The sequence below is a fragment of the Trichoplax adhaerens genome, genomic scaffold, assembly GCF_000150275.1.
Source record: "Trichoplax adhaerens TRIADscaffold_2 genomic scaffold, whole genome shotgun sequence".
Lineage (NCBI taxonomy): Eukaryota > Metazoa > Placozoa > Uniplacotomia > Trichoplacea > Trichoplacidae > Trichoplax > Trichoplax adhaerens.
Window position 1 is genome coordinate 4,182,394 of NW_002060944.1, and position 19,976 is coordinate 4,202,369.

At 34.5% G+C, this 19,976-nt stretch overlaps 2 protein-coding genes across 2 annotated transcripts; one reads left to right on the forward strand and one right to left on the reverse strand.

Moving 5' to 3' along the window:
- Positions 1 to 4,482: 4,482 nt before the first annotated feature.
- TRIADDRAFT_20428 (uncharacterized protein) lies at positions 4,483 to 7,808 on the forward strand (the record flags this gene model as incomplete). Its single annotated transcript, XM_002109356.1, has 17 exons — positions 4,483 to 4,598; positions 4,946 to 5,050; positions 5,194 to 5,325; positions 5,554 to 5,647; positions 5,772 to 5,863; positions 5,957 to 6,050; positions 6,143 to 6,211; positions 6,299 to 6,382; positions 6,471 to 6,522; positions 6,639 to 6,722; positions 6,807 to 6,858; positions 6,938 to 6,986; positions 7,056 to 7,085; positions 7,185 to 7,238; positions 7,351 to 7,429; positions 7,533 to 7,594; positions 7,698 to 7,808. The coding sequence occupies 17 exons, from the start codon at positions 4,483 to 4,485 to the stop codon at positions 7,806 to 7,808; spliced, it is 1,359 nt and encodes a 452-aa protein (XP_002109392.1).
- A 3,871-nt stretch (positions 7,809 to 11,679) lies between these two features.
- TRIADDRAFT_53375 (uncharacterized protein) lies at positions 11,680 to 12,516 on the reverse strand (the record flags this gene model as incomplete). The annotated part of the gene is made up of 1 exon (XM_002109914.1): positions 11,680 to 12,516. The coding sequence occupies one exon, from the start codon at positions 12,514 to 12,516 to the stop codon at positions 11,680 to 11,682; it is 837 nt and encodes a 278-aa protein (XP_002109950.1).
- Positions 12,517 to 19,976: the final 7,460 nt, after the last annotated feature.

Consider the following 19,976-nt stretch of genomic DNA (forward strand, 5'->3'; position numbering starts at 1 on the left):
TTTGAAGTAAGATGGATACGTCCATAATGTACAGTACTACACGTACAGTACAATATCGTTTTGTGCTGTATACTGTACACTGTACACTGTACTGTACTGTACTGTATGGTATTGATTCGACGTTGCAAGCAGATAGGATGGCTAACGAAAGCAAGCCTGTGGTACAATGTACATTCGTACTGTAGAAGCGTAAAAGAGTGTTATCGATTTACTGTACTGTACAGTACTGTACAGTACATTCGTACTGTAGAAGCGTAAAAGAGTGTTATCGATTTAGAAGCACTGATACTGTACAGTAGGATGGCTAGCGAAAGCAAGCCTGTGGTACAATGTACTGTACATTCGTACTGTAGAAGCGTAAAAGAGTGTTATCGATTTACAGTAGAAGCACTGATACAGTAGGATGGCTAGCGAAAGCAAGCCTGTGGTACAATGTACAGTACATTCGTACTGTAGAAGCGTAAAAGAGTGTTATCGATTTAGAAGCACTGATACAGTAGGATGGCTAGCGAAAGCAAGCCTGTGGTACAATGTACTGTACATTCGTACTGTAGAAGCGTAAAAGAGTGTTATCGATTTAGAAGCACTGATACAGTAGGATGGCTAGCGAAAGCAAGCCTGTGGTACAATGTACTGTACATTCGTACTGTAGAAGCGTAAAAGAGTGTTATCGATTTAGAAGCACTGATACAGTAGGATGGCTAGCGAAAGCAAGCCTGTGGTACAATGTACTGTACATTCGTACTGTAGAAGCGTAAATCGATTTACTGTACCTGTACACTGTACTGTACAGTCGTAGAAGCGCCAGGGTGCTATCGATTAGAAGCACTGATAGTATCCACGTTACACCTACTAGCGACACAATGGACTATGTGACGCAATTCGATGCAAGTCAAGCAAGGTGGATACGTTCATAGGGCTCAGTACAGTACTGTACTGTACTACAGTACTACACTGTACAGTACTGTATCGTTCTGTACTGTATAGTGTACACTGTACACTGTACACTACTGGACTGTATGGTATTGATCAATCTTGATTTTGCAATGACCACAAATCCAAAATTTGCTTTATCAATCTCGCCATCCATCAATGCGTTAGTACAGTATCATGTCCTGTTGATAAAGGGGTGGAAAGCTTAGTTTAGCTGGAAATTGGCCATTGACATTCTAAGGGGAAAACTGTTTCTTGAATAGTCCTTGCTATAATATGATATATACAATACATGTGCAAGGGTATACACGTACAGTACAGCATATGCGTAATTGGCAACTAAAAGTAAATGGCCATTCTGTATAATAGAGCACGAGGACAATGATGTCAATATGTATGGAAAAAATTGTTGTAACTTTTATTTTCAATAGTACAAGCTGTTCAAATTGTAGCTCAAGATTCTCACTTTTGCTGTCATCATCCATTCAATATGATGTTGCAAACTACCTTGCTCATTTTAACATGTTCGTGATATACGATATTATAATTGACATTTCCATATTTAAGGAACTGATTCCTCCTATTCAAAATACCCAAATCATGATCATCAATCAAGTGTCTACGATTGTACGTTTACAATGCAGTAAAACAGTAAATGAAATAGCACAACAGAATCAATCTAATCTTAATATACTCTGAATGCTATTTCTCACATTTCCGTAACACTTGCTCGTCCAGTTTATAATATCACTACTTTATTAACGACCAATATTGTACCTGACTTTGGTACTGTATGGAATTACCGGTTACTCAATGCGACACCTACAAAGATATCAATTTACAAATTCACATAGTATCAACGAGGATACTCTACTTTGCACACTTACAACGATATACTGCATTGAAATTGATCAACTGCATATGTGCTAAGTTCCGCATGAACCATTCTTGATACTTGTAATGGCGTATATTTTACTTCTGTGATCGAGATCATTTGATTGCATGGAAAACATGAATTTTTGTTCGCGTGCACTCATGATTATAATATACGCTTCATTCTTTCTAAACTGTAAAATTTCTTAGTTTATACAATATATGACAGCACTGTAGTATGTTAGAAATAAGGTAATGATCGTCTGTCTACTCACAGTGCTGAAATCATAATTAGTTTTACTTACATAATAAATAGAAACGCATTTATACAAAATTGAATAATTTATAAATTAAGATTGAAGATTAATAGACTGTCAAATCGCAAGAAATGCAACAACACAGTATACTTGGAATAAATGAAGTGATTAAAATAGTTTTTATATGTCACTCTGGTAATAATCCAGAACTATGCTTGTAATGCTGTTGAATGAAATATCCTTTTTAATTCAGTTGTATGATATGCCACAATCTATAATATGTATCGTAGTAAAATCAGTTTTACACGTATGATTTAAATTTTCAGTAACAAATTATCTATTTGGCAATCAAGTTAGCAACTACACTCCAATATTTATTTATAGAATAATTTCGATCGTGAATATGGATACAAGAAGCTATACAATAGTGTACAGGAGTAAGAGTCTATCATATATGGTGCTATACGTTCTTGACTTACTGGAGGCATCATGATGAATAAATACATGTGTAAATTTAGCAGTCATGTTTACAACTTGTCCAGCTGTATCAGCAAGTCTGCTCAGCGTTAGCAGCATATTCCTGATCACTTAATGTGAACGTAATTTGTACAACACCTTCTAGTACGCATAAAAAAATGTCAAAGTAGTTTTGAATCACTAATCGAGAAGATTTCTTACAGTTAATATACTTCATTTCGCTTTAGATATTAATGTACAGTATGTACAGTTTTGTGATGAACACAGTAAAATTATCTCTTCGAGTTGATAAAATAGTCTTTATAAATATAAATGATAGCTGCTTTTTAAAGATTTACTAGATAAAACAGAAAAGAATGATCATTGAGGATTTGCATGAAATATTTAACCAATTCATTTTACAGTGATTTCGTCAGCTTAACTGAAACCAATAGATTAAGTAGGTGAATCCGATATGTTAGAGGAATGCAACACCATCATGTAAGATTTATGTATATCCCATGCTAACAGGCCCAAGAATAGGACTTGATGTTGACGTATTAATACCAGTACAATTTCAACAGGCTGATTTTAGACATTCTATATACAAAAAAGTGATTTTGTACGGCCCCCCCCCCAAATCGACATTTAAACTCCAAATTGGACAGTTAATCCTTACAACAGGACTTGATGACATACATCTGCATTAATAAAATCAAGGGGATAGCAGTGACGGTGTAAGCTGTCTTTGCACCTTCCAATCGTTGCACCAATAAGATTTTAAAAATCAACATTAACATATACATACTACAGTTAAAGAGGGCGGTATAAATTCCTTTACGCACGTTGCAAGAAGTGCTAATAAAATATCGAATAAAGACGATAGCTGCAAAATAAGCAGCAAGGCCATCCGCAGCGAACATAGGAGCAAAAACGACGTACCATGACAAATTAGCAACACTTTCAACTTTTATGGCCAATAATATAGAGAAAAAGAGCGAGCCAAAGGTGAAAATGAGTATTTGTAAAATTGATATTCCTAGTACCTTTACTAGTTCTTGGTATGTGAGTAACATCGTGAAATAAAACCACCTATACAAGTATTGTGCATTCCAAGTAACGAGAATTTGTGATCCTTCGAAAATGGATCAAAAACTGAGACGATGACGTTGTTGTTATCAATTGAATTTTTACTTCAAAGGCCAAATTTTTGGTATACTATACGTTTATACGTTTACGGATGACAAGTTTCTTGAAATGAGCGCGTGATCAATTTGAGTTCGAAATCATTGGAGGCACTAATGTGCAATTTTATCATTTATTCTCTCATTTTACGGCTATCGTTGTTCTGCAAACGAAGCATTTCCAACCAAACCTTGAGCAGGTACAATAATAAAGTGATTTCAAAGTACGTAGGGCGAGAAGTTGTTGCTGTTTACCCATGAAATGAGAACTACTATATCAGGCAGTTCTGAGTGTAGAAAGTAAATTAAAACTAGCTCCGAAGTTCATAGCGTTTAATATGCTAATTACAATTATGGACCGACTCTATTTGGTAGTATACTATAAGCACTAAGCAGAGTGGCGTTCTCTCTAGGCTAGGATAGCATGTCAGATTGATTGAGTTAGCTCTTTACTATGGGTTATAAGCGCTGGTTTCTGCACCGCTACAGGATGTACTCTGCCAGTGTACAGGACAGAACTCAGTCAAGCGCCACAGCCAGCATTACGGTATCGCTGCATATCGTCATAGTGAGTAGTAAGTAATTGGAATTAGGAAGTTTTGCAGACACGAGCATTTAGCGGATACTATACTACTGATTGTAGATCCATCATCATTGGAATGATTTTCCAGCCCTGACGATGCTTGTTGGCACTCTTCTTCTTCAATTCATATAGTACTATACACTAAGTGTTGTAGTTATACGCTTTCATTTCCAAGATACAAGAATTAAGGTTCAAGATGAAAACTCAGGAATTGCTGACATTACAGGGCCTACACCAATATCTAAAAAGTTTACCTGCGATCATTTTGGATAAACTCTACAATCATCCTGCAGCATGTTTAGCTACTTTTCGGTATGTTTTCTTGATAGCTATAGCAAGCAAATGTATAAATTTGCTGTATTGCACTCTACTCGACTGTCTACTTTGTGCTATTATGGAATGCAGACAGTTGTTATACTGTACAGTCATGCTAAGGATAATACTGTATTGATTGCCTTCTACACGTATTATGTATATCTAGTTTCCTGTTGCGGTCCACTATTTCTAGACTTCGTTTACTTCCAATCTAGCACTAGCGTACAATATGCAAGCTCATTGCAATGGACGGACATGTCTTGATATTGAATGACACTATACACAATTCTCAATTGCCAATATAACCTGTATTAATTAATCAAGTGAATATTACCATCTCATAGAGAATTGTCGCAGCTAGCCAAGCACTACGTCATGAGGACGTTATTTACCATACAAGCAATACCGACTAGCACTATTTCTGCTTGGGTAAACAGTCAACACCAAAAGTAAGTTTTCAATCATGAGTAATGCGTAAATAGACAGAAAACGAGTTACTGCTGTGATAAATTCGAAAAGGATTGAATGTTACAGTTCTTACGTCTAAGTGCAGCTATCTCCATCTCAATACTTCTTAAATCTGAATACTTAGAGAACATCAAGCAGCTCTTAATCAGTTGACGGAAATTCGTATTTGGCAAAGTCACACTTTACCGGGCGGGATGCAAGGCATCAAATTAAATGAATCATTTCGAGCTAATTTAAAAACTGCGCTTTGCGGAGGGTAGGTTGATAGCATTCAATTTGAATGCAGTGAATCTTTATTCTATTACAGTTCCTTGTGAAAATGATAAGATATTGTAAACATGCAGATTCAAGTTAATAATTTCATTTAAAGATAAAAGCTTCACTGTCTGTGTAACTGGTAAGCTTAAGCGCTTAACATTTCCAATAGTTTCTTATTACTATACTTTGCTGTTTCATCATGATTTTGTGATATACGCGAATATAGCGGTGAATCATGGTATGGACCACAACTATCGAAAGCAGATAAATATCAGTTTACATCTGAAGCATTGGATCTAAAATCAAAAGAGCGATGGGAAGTATGTCATCCAATTAAAACTACTTTGTTTTATTGTGGTGTTGCATCACGTTCTACTCATATAATTTGTACAATATACTGACTGTATTTATGGCTGATTTTATAATAACAATTTTTATTGTTAGTGCGTCCTACATTATTTAGTTGGTGCCGGTGAGGACTTGGCTCTTAGTGGCGAAATTCAATCGTTGCTTAATAACTGTGGCCTGGTTAGCAAGTAAGCACAACTTTGGTTATTAAGTTTCAATTGATACCTACTCAAGCTCTGCCAATTTCATGTTTAGTTTATCTGAAATTTTAATATATATAGAAATGGTATTACGGCGGCCGGATTTCAATTTTTGCTGCTAGATAGACCTTCTCAAGTATGGTACATCTTATTGCAATACTTAGATTCAGCTGAAGTAAGTTAAATATAAAAAATTTACATCAAAATTTTTATCTCAGTAACGCCGTTATACGCATATATGTTAAAAATTGAATTATCTCATAATAGTCTCTTGGGATGGATCTTGTTGAAATTTTATCATTTTTGTTCCAGTTAAGCTACTCTACTTTTGGTCAGGTTGGTCTTGAAATCGATACTTTGTAATTGTAGTAGTGAACACTTTATAATGCACGATATATATTTTCTACTCATAATCTCGATTAGAATTACTCGACAGAAGGTTTAACACAAACTCAGTTGACATGTTTGCAACATATGCGCGAAATTGGCTTAGTTGTACAACGTAAGGTATGGTAAAAATCTTTCAGAATTTTTTTAGCATTGGAAGGAGTTTTTCATTGCAAACTTTTGTATGACGTATGATTGCTTTTTACAGAGGAAAGATATGAAATTTTATCCAACGCAACTAGCAATCAATTTGGCTTCCGGTAATAAAATTTATTACTTCATTGTTACTAGTAGGATTGATAATTTCTATCCTGTAAGTGTAAGTTGTTAGACAAAGAAATTAGTGAAATAATAGATTATACTATTTGGATAACAGGTGCAAAGCAAGAGGAGCTGGATCATTCAAAATCGTCTGGTTACATTATTGTTGAAACAAATTATCGTCTATATGCATACACAGGTTTGATCAATATATTGAGATTATCAGTTAGTTAATTAGCCCTGCAATACGATTGAAATATATCTTCAAAATGTAAATTCTTAGAATCTCCTCTTGATATTGCCTTGGTGGCGCTATTTTGCGAAATGATGTACCGGTAAGTTTGAGACAGTAGTGTGTATATGCAACACTATAAAATATTTAGTGTTAAAGTTGAACACTTTTCATTTAATTAGACTGCCCGGCCTATGTGTGGGCTTAATAACCAGAGAAAGTGTACAACAGGTAAATACATAAAGTCGATAGGATATCTTTATATTGAATTCTGTTTACTGATTTTAATCATTTCCTTAGGCGTTTACAAATGGTATCACAGCTAATAAAGTATGTCTTGTAAATTCGTAAAAATAAGAGAACAATGATGTGTAAATACGTTGTTTCGACAGTATGCTTATATATTCTTCCTTTATTCTTTTACTCTAGATCATCAATTTTATTCGAACCCACGCTCATCCAGAAGCCAAGAAAAAGGTAACTGTAATCATGTGTTGAATTGAATGCGTAGGGATTAGTGCCATAGTTTCATTTTAGCGATTGATAAAGTATTAGAAGTTACTAAAAATTAACAATAGTGTTATGCCATGCATAGACCCCAATTGTTCCTTCAACAATTATTGATCAACTATATCTATGGGAATTGGAACGTGGTAGATTATCTTGTTCTGATGGTGAGAATTGGAATGAATTTCGTTTTAATGGCTGTTATATTACTATTTATTTATTAAACTAAAACTTCAGCTAATGTTATCCTTTGCATAAATAATTGATTAGGAGTGCTTTATAATCAGATCTTATCTTCATCTGATTTCGAGGCGCTACGAAAGTACGCAGATGTAAGTTCTATCTAATTTATTCTCCTTCAGAAATGCTACTATACATTGACAGTATATTTGCTATCACTACTATAGAGCTAATATAAGGTATATTTGCCTCTAGGATATGGGTGTTCTATTGTGGGCTAGTCCTGCAAAGCGGTTACTGGTCGTGAATCGTGACGGACATAATCATGTTAAGCACTTCTGGAAGCGTAATAAACAAAAAGATTGATCCAGAGGCTGTTATTTTGTAATTATCTAGAATGTTCATATTAAATATTGACTATATTATTTTCAGTTAGTAAGTATTTATTTAATTATACATTACAGGTACAGGATTGTAGACTGATGATATGGTATACTGTATGTTAGTTAAATTACTGGCCCTTAGTTAGACATTAACCAAATTTCATTTTAAAGATGAAAGTTAAAATATATATGTCATAAGTAACTTTGGATAGTTGTGGTATGTGATATCACGTTTGTAATAAATAAAATTTCAAATTCATCGCAAATACGAAGAACATTCATTTGACTGCACTCTGGGATACGTCAACTCATTATCATAATATACGCGACATTGCATGACCGTGCCATGGACACAAAATGTTCTCTCGCAGTACAGTAAAAAGAACAGCTAAAAGAATAATTTGGATTGGTATTTCGAATCGCCATCCACTGTATTATATTTATCGAGCGAGGGGTATACTAGTAATAATAATTATAATTAGTAATCCAATAAATATTCACAACCTGCTCCTATTTTGGAATCGTACAGTATTGTACTATATTACTGCAATCAGTACTGTACGTGCAATGCACATGATTATCATACTCTGCAACACTGCACTGGCTGTGTATACGGACAGTACGGTAGATTGGACACTGCACTTATGTACTGATTTCGTTATTCGTGAACATGACTCATAGTGAACCTTAGGTCTGTTTTAGTAATACTGGAAACCGTATGCTTTGTATGGAAAATGATGTAATACAGTCAAATACTATACAGTGTACGGTAAAGACCCTTGGTATCCCGTATTGTACTGTACAAAATCGCCAGAATTACGTCGACATTTCTGGAGAATAATGTGCGGAAAGAACGAGCACAAGCCTTGCGGAGATAGCAACATGTCAGATGAGGAAAATCAAAGCGTTGAACAAGATGAGAATGTTATTATTGATCCAATAGGTACCGTATCTTTGTACTGCATGCTATATTAGTTTGAGTGAACTAGTGTTACAAACTACAGTATATATCAATTCATCACTAAATTTCGCAATCCGAGAGACAATTACAGTAGATTTTTTCCATCGAAAGTATTACAAAAAATCGTATAGCGCAACAAAAATCTAGCACATAATCGCTCGTTTCTATCATGTACTTGCCTCCAGAATGTGTTATGTAGTGATTCATATAATGTACAGTTTCTATCACAAGCTAGGCTACCAAGCTGTTTTGCTACCATATGTTGCCAAACTTACGGATTAACTGATCTTTTATAGACTTGCTATTAGTGAGAGAGAGAGATGGCTTCCATCGATAATATCATACGACATAAATTTTGACCTGTCTTGGCTGTATTGTATATATATACAGCATATATCCGTAACATACTCGTATACAGTGAATGATTAGAACGATAACCGAATTTGTACGCTGATTGATGATTGATGTTATTGCACTCGACAGTCACACTGAGTCACTTACTGTTATTTACTATTAGTAAGATTACTGAGATATAAGATATGTACTCGTATAGTTTTTGCCTATTTATAGATATCATACGATTAAATGGCCTACTTGTCTTGGCTATATATTCAGCGAACAATTAGATGATAAAATAGAAATGTTATATAGCTATAACTAATTTTGCACCATAATAGAGCACCAGAAATTTTTTATTATGAAATATAGTATTTAAAAGCGTAGTATTCACGCTTATGACGCTTCTAGAAATGCTTGATGTGTAGAATAATATTTGGATTTAATGATATCATAGGATCACGAATCTAATCAGCTGATAGTAGTAATCAGTAAAGCATTACAATATCACAATTGTAGGAGTAATAATTATTTTAATTTTATACTTTAAGCGGTGGCAGGAGAAATTGAAGAATTGGATCAAACCATTGACAACCTCAATTCTTGCTTGGATCATTTAGAGTCTTGGAGTGATTCATTAAACTCTAAGATGCGAGAATTTATAGAAACTATGCGAAAAGATAGGGAAGAACGCCAAAATCAAGTACCAACTGAGCATTTACAAGATTTAAACTTGAAATCTCAATCAAAAACTCCGGATGCAAAAAATTCATGATTCCGTTGATAAGGACCAAATTAAAATTTTCTCGATATTCTGAATTAAAACAGATACGACCTGTAGCTAGTCGCTAATGGTAGCTATATAATGTTTACAGACGCAATAGGGTTTGTGTTATTGGTAGGGTTAAAATTACGGTTATGGCTACATTTGTTATTACCTTAAGGTATCCTTACATAAAAGACGTAAAATTTAATTAGTAAGACCCTATAAAGCAGTACCATGGGGGTAATAATATTAGTTCGGCGTATGCAAGATTGCAGATCACTCTAGATTTATTATTTTTAAGATCTATCCGTACACTAATTCGCATTGTCAACCTATTCTAAATCGGCGCTATACGAAATTCGGATATATTCTATTGTAAATAATCTCGGATTTACGATAATCATAACTATAAATTGATGTAATTGCTTCTGTCTTGAAATTAAGTTTAGCAATCATCTATTTTTATTACTTTGCTTAGTAAATATACTGTATTTCTTAAATCTTACTGCTCGTATTTATATTTTTAGTCTGTCTAAACGCCAATACCGTATTTAAATCTATGCTATATTGTATAGTACGTTGCTCAAAATCTTAAATTTTACTTGATAATACTTATGTGTATAGAAGAAAAGAGAACACAGTTTAGAATTTGAGTACTGGCGATGGGTATCGTGCAGTACTCTGCAATTTACCCTTTGGATTAATTCCTTCTTTCAGCTGCCTAATACTAGTGATGCTATAAAATATCAGATATACCCAATACTTTTATATTTTCGCTTGAAGTAAAAGTATTTGTACATAGAACATACATTCACGATGGCATTATAAAGATAACAGAAAATAAAGAAAGTTGAATGTGATCTTATGTACTGTACGCGTATCTATTTCTTTGCTAATTGTGTTGTTTGTCTTCTAAGCTGTAAATGTAATTGTTTGTAGCTACGTAGTGCTGTTGTCGATGCAGCATGAGTAAGACATTATCAATCTCTTTTAGTAGTACTGTCATGTGGTTACTGTTTGAAATTTCTGACAGTTAATAGAGTAAATCTACTTATTACTGGTATAGATGGAATAAATAGGATCTATGTCATGGTATCATTAATGATTTACTGTTTTTATCTTAACAGTACAGTAATAGTGAATACCGGTGAATGGTGATATCAACTGCTTAGCTAATTGTGTGCTATTACACGCAATATTTAATGATTGCTTTTACTGAAACAGAGTCTAGGTCAAACAAGGATCATCAGGCTAGAATTCAAATTATTTTTAAGAGTTACTGCGTAAAATATATAGTAACATAGAATAAGAGGTAGCTTGATTACATAAGCTGCATGAACACAGCTTACGTATAATCTTATAAGAGTTATTAAATTAGCATTGATCTTTATCGAAATTTTTACTTAGCTGAAATTGTAGACAGACATTAAGGCCAAGATAATATACAAATAATTTCATTACACTGGTTCGAAAGATGATTTAATTATGCCTAATACGTATGACAGTTCGAGGGTATACAGTAATCCGAAGAAACAATACATAGTATAATATTTATAACAATATATGCTCAATGTTATAAAAATTGTCCAAAGTTTATTAATGCTCAGTAAAAGTATTTTAACTATTAAGTTTTATAATAAAATTGCAACTGAGAAAATGTTTCATTTACTTTAAAGCAAGTTACAGATTGCGAATGACATAAATTTTCTATTTCTGTACACAAAAGTATTTGAATATAAGAGTATTCGTACACTAGGTAAATAGTCAAATTTTGAACTATTGAAGGCTATCTCAACGAGCTTTCTTCTGTTGCTTTTTGAAAGTTATGCCATCACCTTCTAATCCTGAGGACATTAAAGGATTAATGAAACAAATCCACCAATACTTTCCAAATACAACAGCTAAGTTTTCGGTTACTGACAAGCGGTAGCTAAAGTCGTTGGTAGCAGCTTCTTTCCAGGTTTGCCCATTTAATACCAAGTGCATTTCATAATATACCAGGCCTCCAATACTGATAGTAGCTGTTAAAGGTAAGGCACAAAAAAATCCGGCTAGTGCTTCGTACGAAGTAGAATACCCTATGAGCCAAGCTGGGAGAGGCATAAAACAAGCTATCAAACGACCGAGGGTAAATCCGTTATACACCTCTGATGCGAAGGTAAAATTGACAATCGTTGCATACAATACACCGAAGAAAAGGTAGATAATTGAAACAACAAAGTATCGATGATTTTTTAAGCCAATACACATTGAAAAGAAAAAACAATGATGATCTCGTTTAAGGATGCAAATATTGCATTTATAACAGTGAGATGCACGCGGAGGGACATTCCAACCGCAATCAGCGCAATGTTTCCAGCCAGGTTTAAGAGTAGCAGGCAGGATTATGTTACTAGGTGAACTATCAACATATAAAACCATAAAGATGTTGATATAGATATGAACAGCTAAAAAGCTTAGCCAGAGTAAATGTAATAGAAAAGGAGTATCAATGAAAGGATACCATACCACTACTACATGTACTTCGTAAAGGATTATAATAGTAATTAAAAAGTAGGTTAAAATTATTGTTGACCACGATAACTGATAATTGAATTGACGATTTATTCTAGAAATTAATGATGCCATGGTACAACCAGTATTGGATATTGAGAAATACAACAGTCAGGTACAATTCGATTTTAGGACGGATTCTCTGGAAATTAAGCAGGAAATATGTAAAAATATTAATTAACCGATTCCCTGTAACCTTAAATCTTACTATTTGTTGTAAATTAAGGTCATGGGCTCATAGCCATAGTATGTCCAAGAATGCTATACGACAAAGTTGTGCATTGCAAGTTGTAATGACTTTCGCTTCTTGTTGGACCTATAGTACTGCAGGTATACAGTACTATACAGTACAGTACAGTATAGTACCAGGCTTGCCTCGAAATCGAGGTAAAGCAGAACTACATACAGTACGTACAGTACAGTATACTGTACCGTGTAGAGTACTGCACTGTACACTAAAATCCCCTCTGAGGTTTGTACTGTAGACTGCAGAAGGTGTACAGTACTGTACTCTACCCTTGTATTTATTTATATTTTATCCGTGTAGCACTTACTGTACAGTTCTGTGTTTCTTCATTGAGCTAGTCAATTAAGAAATTCAGTTCTACTGCAATCTTCTTACTGTCTTCCATGTGCACGGTTATCACTTCGTTACTTGTTTCTAAGAAGTTGATTCTCCTCTTAATTTTCATCTCCCATACTGTACTGTGCCACAGCTAAACGTTCTTCCACGGTACAGACATACAGACAGTAAGATTGCATGTATAGTCGTTCAATAGCCAAGCATGCGTAGTGAGAAACGCATTGCTATGGTAACGATAAGGTAAAGTATACAAACACTCGCATCATCAGTTGCAATCCATAATACTATACTTATCAGTAATCTTGATCGATTTATCAATTCAGTCAGCAGCATTAGGCTATGGCTACAACAACAGCTAGAGCATAGTACAATATATACTGTGGATAGCAACCTAAAATGATTTTTGCATCTGTCTGCCAAGTGCACAATACAGCCTGCAGCTTCTCTCAATTTTCCTACTGTGGTCACGTTAACTACGGCATACCGATTAATTAATTGTAAAAGGAATAAAGAAAGTGCGTAGCGTAACAACGGTAGTGAATGTGTATTAATTTAAATAAATAAATAGTAGGCACATACACAACACGGCAACACAGCAACTGTAACAGTATTGACTATAAAATTTGAACGCGAAGTATATTGCGTATTAGAGTATATCATTTGTCTGTTTTCAGATACTAGGGTATATGAGTAGTAGTGCATTATTCGTATTTCTGATATTGATATCACATATACCTTGGACACCCAAAGCACTTGATGCAAATACTGTAACATCGTAGCAACCGTCATCGACGAGATAAGTTGTGTTCTGTATCAGATCTTGGCGATAGAGTACAGATACAGAAAGTAGCAGTTTAAATTTCTTATCAGGCGATCAAATCAAGTCGAAGATTTTAAAGCATGACTTCCGAAGATGCAAAGAAATATTTACAATCTAAGAAGATTCCTCAGCTATTCGAGGTTCGAACAAAAATCTTCCTGTTAATATGTTAAATACAAGTAAATACCGTACTTCCTACTAATTTCTGTTAAGTTAAGCTAGCAAGTCATAATCGAATAAAATATAACATTATAATATTCGCATCATTTATAAATTTTTATCGTCCATTTATACCACATAATGAAGATTATAAATATTGGACCTACGTGTGTACTAGTACTTCGTCATACGTACGCTAAATTTCGCTTTGTAATTTCACCCTGCTTTGCAACCTACTAAAGCTGAAATTATGATCGTAACTATTTCTCTGATCAATATAATAAATGGGCAATTGAATAGTTTAGCAAAGTGAAATGCAGTCTGAGCTCAAATATTTAAAATTGATAATGCAAGAAACTATAGATCGTCTAGGTTTATTAATGCAATCATTTTTTCTATCAGAATCAAAGTTATTACATTCGCTGTTCTCATAACTATATCATGTATACTATAATTTCGATTATCGTGACAATTTTCTGAAAATGATGTCTCCTTTTAATCTTTAAGCAATACAAAACAAAGTGTTTCATAACAATATATGATCCGTACGTATCATTTATGGCAATTTAGTCGCACTTTGTGCCACGGATCCAAATTTTGTTGAACCGCAGTACTAACCAACAGCCACATTCTGTACTATTGATATCAATAATAATTTACAAGCACAATTATATTCATTAGTCTACGGATGCTGCATGATTAGTAAGTACAAATGAAGCAAAAAGAAATATGCATTAGATATAAGGATGATGCATAACAATTTAGCTTGATAGACTTTATACGTATGATATTGAAGTCAATTAAAATACTGAAGCCTTGTAAGCAGAAAACTTATGACAACGCCTATACTGCATTTTATGTGATGAAAGCATAAACCTTTAAAAAATAGTAGACTCTATAAAAATTAAGCTTTCATAAAGCTTTATAACATACATCTCTAACTTGCTAAAAAACTTTCGCAATTTTCAATCTATACATGAAAGTTCTTTATAAATCTATAAATTAAACTTATTATTTAGCTCATGAACGGCGAGTCAACTAGCTCTTGAGATATTACATTAATAGATGAGCTTAGTTAGCTTTGAATATTTTTCAAATATCTGATACTATCAATCCATTCATTGACTCTATATTAAATTCATACTGATAATCGTCATTGCTTTCCTAACGCGATTAGAGCTTATTAGCTGGGTTGATGTACAATCGTCCAACCAATCATGTTGATTTTTTATCGGATTGTTTGGAGAAAATAAAAGATGACCGTGAAAAGGACTTACAGTGGAGCTCTTTTCTTAAGCCTTTACCTAATATCGAAAGAGGAAAAGGCGGAAACCTAAGTGAACCATTTAATGGAAATGATGCTGATCTGATGTTCGAAACTGAAGCACCATATTTAGATATGAAAGGAAAAGAGCCACTACCACCTATTTCTAAAAGTTTCCCGAAAACCAAAGATACAACATATATATTTGTTCAGGGTAGGGATTTCTTTGAATCGGTATAGTCGTACATCACTATATTCCTAATCATAACCCACAATGCTATATGGTAATTTAGGAGGCCCTGGATCAGGAAAGAGAGAAGTTTGCAAAGGTATTGAAGATCGTTTTGGACTTACGTATCTGTCAATTGGTGATATCATGCGGGAAGAAGTAGAAAAAAAATCAGAAGCTGGTATCATTATTAAAGAAGCCATGAAGAATGGCTTACTAGTTCCGCAGGTGATGGATGATTCAAACATTCGCATGACATAATTTTCTTGTGAACTATATTAATATGTTAAGCAATCATTTTAGTATTCTATGAAATTAAAAATTGTCTCGGTTGTAGTAAAATGCAGGAAATCAACATTTCATAGCTATTTCATTTCATAAGCTTTAATTGGCATTTAACAACTTCACTAACGGTAGTATGTTTATTTCTTACTTTTACATTTTACAGTATGTTGTTATTGAAATTCTTGAAGACGTAATGCTGAAACTATACAATGACCAGGGCTATGTTATTGAAGGATTTCCAAGAGATTTGAGTCAAGCAAAACAATTTGAGTTGGAAGTAAGGGACTACTATGGATTAAACTAAAATAATGTCATTTTATTAGCTAGCATTTGTCGAGCAATCGGTTCTGTTCATCTTTTTTAAGGTTGGGGAATGTGCATTCTTAATAGATCTGAAATCAGATCCTGAAAGAATGCAAAGACGCCTTGAAAGGAGAGTGAAATTCAATGATAGATTAGACGACTCTGTGGATAATATTAAACGTAAATTGGACCTCTATGATCAATTTACTGTCCCCGTGATCAACTACTATAATTCATTAGGAAAAGTTAGACAGGTTAGAACTAGTTCTCGGATGACAGTAATGAAATCCAAACTAAATTTTAATCTTTATAGTTGTTATTGCATATTCTGGTAGATATCATTAAAATAAACAATATTTCGCACTAAAATTTGCGATTAGGTGGACGTCGATCGTGATATCGATGATGTTATCGAAGATATTGCTAATATTGTTATGGCGGAGCCAACATGTGCAGCGATCGCAGCTACGGCACTCATCAATTCCCTGGATACAAATGTAATGGAAGATTCCCCGCATGAAGCTGCAGTAACTGAAGATAAAATATTAAGTGAACCTGATGGCAAACTTTCTCCTGATCTTCAACCTTCCAATTTAAATGGTAATCCAATGTATAATTATAGGATAAGTCGGTAAAAATAGACAATACAGTGTCTAATGTCTATGAGTATCGTACCGGGAGATGCTGTTCGTAGGATTTCTTTAGGCAGAGCTTGTACGAGGCAGTACCTCTTTCCTTAAAGTCTAATCGATACTAGCATACACACATTTCAATCGTTAATAGTAATCATTTTAAGATAAATTACTCATGATAACTCATATAAGATGCTATTAAATATACATAATCTATGTGTATATAATGTAAGGATAACATCATTCGGTGATGAAATAAGATTCATAGATTTGCGGTAAACGATATACGGTGTTGGGTAGCTTCCGATTTTATTGCCTAGCCATATTCATATTACTGTACATACGAGCGCATATATATATATATATATATATATGATGTGTATAGAATTTGATTGATATGCTAAAATATAATATCTTATAAATTATAGGGCATGACACAACAATGGCATCTGCAGAAGAGATGGTCATTCCGGAACAAAGAGATCTTATTGGTGGCGATACCGGACGATCGCTAGACGTTAGTATTTTAGTATTTCCATTCTTAAGTAGAGTATCATGGAATACCTATGCCCTATAGAATTAAATAATAATCTCATTTATGGCGGCATTTTGTTATTCTTCTAAGAAATTAATGATCCCTAAATTATATGATATGTCTGTACAGGAGATAATGGCAGAAGGGGCAGAACCCAAGATCGAACCGTCCGCACCAGAAGAGACTACTTTGGTGGCTAATTCCGTAACTGGAGATAACATGGAGACTTCACAAGTTCGTTTATGAGAATATTCTTACCGCTATTTGAATCTCGCCGTAAATTTTAAATTCTTAAATTATGCCTTGGTAGTACAATATAGAATAAATTTACAGCACAAATATTCAATATTTCATCATCCGCGTATTGCGGATGTTTATGTTTTACATTTATGCGATACAGTGTTTATCTGAATATGTACTGCTATGCTTACAGTATGTTAATTATATCTAGTACTACCGATATACTTTAAAATGCAGGATATAATATCAATCAAATTAGGGATTATCATGCTCATAAATAGAATAAGCCCATTTCATCTTGAATGATAAACACAAATCTAGATCCAATATACTGTATATTATTATTATTTAACAACCAACAATATTGGCATGGATTCACTATACACTGTATTGTAAAAATGACTGTAGGAAGAAGCAAAAGAAATGATATCGAATGAAGTCATGGAAGAAGAAATTGTTGCTGCAGAATCCAACGTACAAGGTGGTGAGGGCCGTCCATTAGAGGTACAGTACCGAAGCTTTCATACACGCTTGCAGTATAAAGTGTACAAATATGAGTATACAGTATGTTATACGTCCGTAAAGTTTTTCACGACATACAGTATGTAGTCTACTGTAGACGTAGACTAGGAGTGCATCAATGACATAGTAAGTAGTTACAGCAGCTCAAGCACAGTTAGATTTCAATCTGTACCCGATACAGTAGTAACTAACTTGAATAGCAAGCGGACTACGAATGGAGTTTACTGATTACTGTAGTCTACCCTCAGGCATACAGCTAGAGCATAAGATTTCAGTAATGCATGAGAATTGAACATCAAGAATGACATTAGCACGTAATCTCGCATATAGCTGGCAGTATGGCATACTAATGCCATTGCCTTTGCCATTGCCCTATGCCATTGCCCTATGCCATTGCCCTATGCCATTGCCCGATGCCGTTGCCCGATGCCATTGCCCGATGCCGTTGCCCTAAGCCATTGCCCTATGCCATTGCCCTATGCCATTGCCCGATGTCATTGCCCGATGCCGTTGCCCTAAGCCATTGCCCGATGCCATTGCTATTGTCTCGGTCCTACTGTATACCATTGTCGACACAACACTGGTCTAGACAATACAATAAAATCAAATCAAATCAATAATAATAAATAAGATATTTCGGAGCTGACATCCTACTGGAATACGAATTTGTAAATTTAGGAAGTGGTCGCAGAACAAGAAGCGAATGAGCAAACTTCGATGGAAAGAGAAAAGGAAATATTAGAATCTGCTAAAATCATCTTTATCATAGGTAAGAGGGTAGCGTGTAGTCTTGTAGTTTATATTGTGCAGTGTGCACTTCAGAAATACAATTTTTTTATTGCATACTGTACAAACTCGTATAGGGACTAGTTGTAGTATAGTACATCAGTACAGTATTTACTAAACTTTTTTTGTTATGCTGGACGATTTTGGAGATCACATTTAAGCTTCATGATCATTAGACCACAATAATACGTCATCAATAATGGAATGTTTGCTTCTTACTGTTGCCTGCTAGTCATGTAGCTTCTAATGCCGTATTATTTGAAAGTTTTTGGACTTGCGATAGAAATTTATAGCAAACAAAACCGTTTTATTTCCTTCGATTTAAAAAGGTGGTCCTGCCAGTGGTAAACGGACTCAAGCCACTCGTATTGTAGAGAAGTATGGTTACACTCATCTTTCGTACGGAGATCTGTTAAGAGCTGAGATAGAGCAACAATCCGAACGTGGTAGACTTTTGAAACAAAGTGCCGAACAAGGGCAATCTGCTTCTGATGTAGGTCATCTTTTTTTCCCCATTTTTATTGGATTAGTACATTAGTTGACGCCCAAACTGAGTAATTATTCCTTTATAACTCTGCTTTTCTATACAGGATATTATGGTAGATGTAATGCGAGATATAATATTGCAAAATCAGAATCCCAACGGTTACTTAATTTCTGGTTTCCCGTCACGATTGAGCCAGAGTGCAAAGTTTGAATCTGACATAGCTAGCTGCCAGATCGTGTTTTATCTCGATTGCTCAGATGATACTATGATTGAGCGACTAGCTAGCAGTAACGACGCAAACGATGAGGCCTTAAAGATTAGGCTAGGGACGTTCCGTGATTCCATTGAAGCTGTAACCGATTACTATCAGGATAAAGAAGTGCTAAACAAGGTATAACATGTGAACTGACTTACCCACATTTTAGTGAAAAAGTAATTGTTTTATTAATCCCTTATACGTGGGTCAATGAAAATGTTTCAGTAGATATGATTGAAATTAGCGAGTTAGTTTTTATGTGCATCATTTATAAAGCCGTCGATGCTGTAACTATTCCTAATACTACCTCGTAGATATCTGCTGAAGGTTCCCCTGATGAAGTTTTTACTGAAATCTGTAATTCGCTAAATGCTGAACCTGTTAAAGAGGTAGAAGAGACTAAAGAGACACAGGAAGATGTCTGGAAGCCTAAT